This window comes from Buceros rhinoceros, unplaced genomic scaffold (assembly GCF_000710305.1).
Source record: "Buceros rhinoceros silvestris isolate BGI_N320 unplaced genomic scaffold, ASM71030v1 scaffold9117, whole genome shotgun sequence".
Taxonomy (NCBI): domain Eukaryota; kingdom Metazoa; phylum Chordata; class Aves; order Bucerotiformes; family Bucerotidae; genus Buceros; species Buceros rhinoceros.
The window spans coordinates 18,211-19,913 of NW_010420392.1; the positions used below are offsets into that span (position 1 = coordinate 18,211).

General features: G+C 58.3%; 1 protein-coding gene across 1 annotated transcript in view; it reads right to left on the reverse strand.

The window, feature by feature from the left end:
• LOC104496215 (sodium/calcium exchanger 1-like) overlaps positions 1 to 1,703 on the reverse strand; it is a gene marked incomplete at its 5' end in the record, with an annotated part of 10,176 nt that overhangs the window by 4,334 nt on the left and 4,139 nt on the right. The window contains 2 exons of the mRNA XM_010139296.1: positions 420 to 437; positions 858 to 937. Coding sequence (XP_010137598.1) covers positions 420 to 437; positions 858 to 937 — 98 coding nt within the window. The remainder of the gene's footprint in view (positions 1 to 419; positions 438 to 857; positions 938 to 1,703) is intronic.

Sequence of the window (1,703 nt, forward strand, 5' to 3'; positions counted from 1 at the left end):
CCTCTGCAAAGCAAAGAGCCTGTTGGTGAGCCAGGCCTGGCTGGTTACTCTCTGGAGCTGGCTTCCTGTCAGAGGGGGAAGTCAGGAAGCCTCTGGTGAGAGCGTAAGTGACAGAGCAGCTGGGAAGGAGGAGGTCATGGAGCAACAGACAAGGCAATTTTGCTGGGAAATGCCAGCAAGAGGTCTGCAGCCTGACCAGCCTGAGAAGGAGATCAGCTCACCCTCAGGGCTGGGGAACAGCTCTTCACCTGGTACCTGTTGCCTTTTCCACAGGGATGCTGGGAGAGGACAGCTCACCACTAAGGCTGCACTGTTTCTCAGTTCTCCAGGTCTGCATCGAGGCATGGTCAGGACATTTGCATCAGCCTCTTACAAGCAGAGAGCACTGCCAGCAGCCCCCGGGCTGAGACAGGTATGAATCTTGTCTCTGCCTCTTTCTGAACAGGGCTTTACCTTGGGGAGGGGGCTGGCAGCTGGAGAGCACGAAACTCCAGCTGCAATGGTGGGGCTGGAGGAAGTGGTGTTGGGCCATACACGTGTGAGGAGCCACCCACAGGGCACAGCCTGACCAAAACCCCGAGAGAGGAGGCAGCGGAGGGACTACAAGAGCAATGGAGCAGCTCTGCACCTCTGCTGACAGCCGTGCAACCTTTGGGGCATGGGGACTGCAGGCAGCATGTATTTCATCGCTGTCCCTGTGCAGACCCCCACGGAGCTCCCTTCCAGTCCACCCCAGGGATGAGCAGAAGGATGTCAGGGCTAAAAAGGGCTGGATGCACTGCAGACAGGAGTTCGACTGTCAGCAGGCAAACACCCCACTCAGGCTCTGTTAGTCCACCATGTCCCCTGGTCATCACACTGCAGATACCTTGGATGGTGACCACAGTGCAAGGAAGAGGATGATCTCTAGCCTGGACCTTCCTGAAGACAGGTTTGCCTATCAAAGCGATAAGCAGGAGATCAGCAGGAGGGACTGTGCGCCCCATGCAAACCGCTGCCGTGTGGTTAGTAAACTCTACTCCTACTTCACACAGGGTTAGTCTTGCTCCCTTGAGGGCTTCCTCTTGTCTGCACAGGCAGCACCACACCGTGGGAAAGCCCCGCTCCTTCTGCTGGTCAGAGGGACCGGCCTCGCGGCCAGAGCCTCATTAGTCTGAGTTATTGCTCCCAGGTCTGCTGAGGGGCTGCTCTGCCACACGTGGGACCGGGGGCTTTCTCCTCCTGCAGTGCTTGGTCTAATGATGGATGCTGGTCTGGCTAATGACGGTCGAGCAAACCCTGCTGCTGGGTCTTGCTGGCGGGAAGGGCAGGGGCTGCATGTCTGAAACAGCCATGGGATTCTGCTCCTCCTGCAGTGCTTGGACACCCTGGCTGCTGCCTGGGGAGCAAGGACAGGCTCCTCGTGCCTTTCAGAGCTCTGTGCACACCTCCTCTGTGGGCAGCAGGGAGGGGAAGGCCGGACCAAGTGCAGAAGCCCTCGCTGCTCCAAGAGCTGGAGAGGGGCTGCCTGTCACTTCAGGGGTGATATCTCACTCTCGCCGAGGTGGGGGTTAGGCGTGTGTGACAGGCAGAGCACTCTGTGAGAGGACACAGTGTTAGCGTGACCAGCCAGCGCGGTGGGACTGCGGCACAGTGCCTTCTTACCCTTCCAGAGTTTCCCTCCAGGACAGAACAAAAGCAAAGAGGAAACCAAGAGGAAAGAG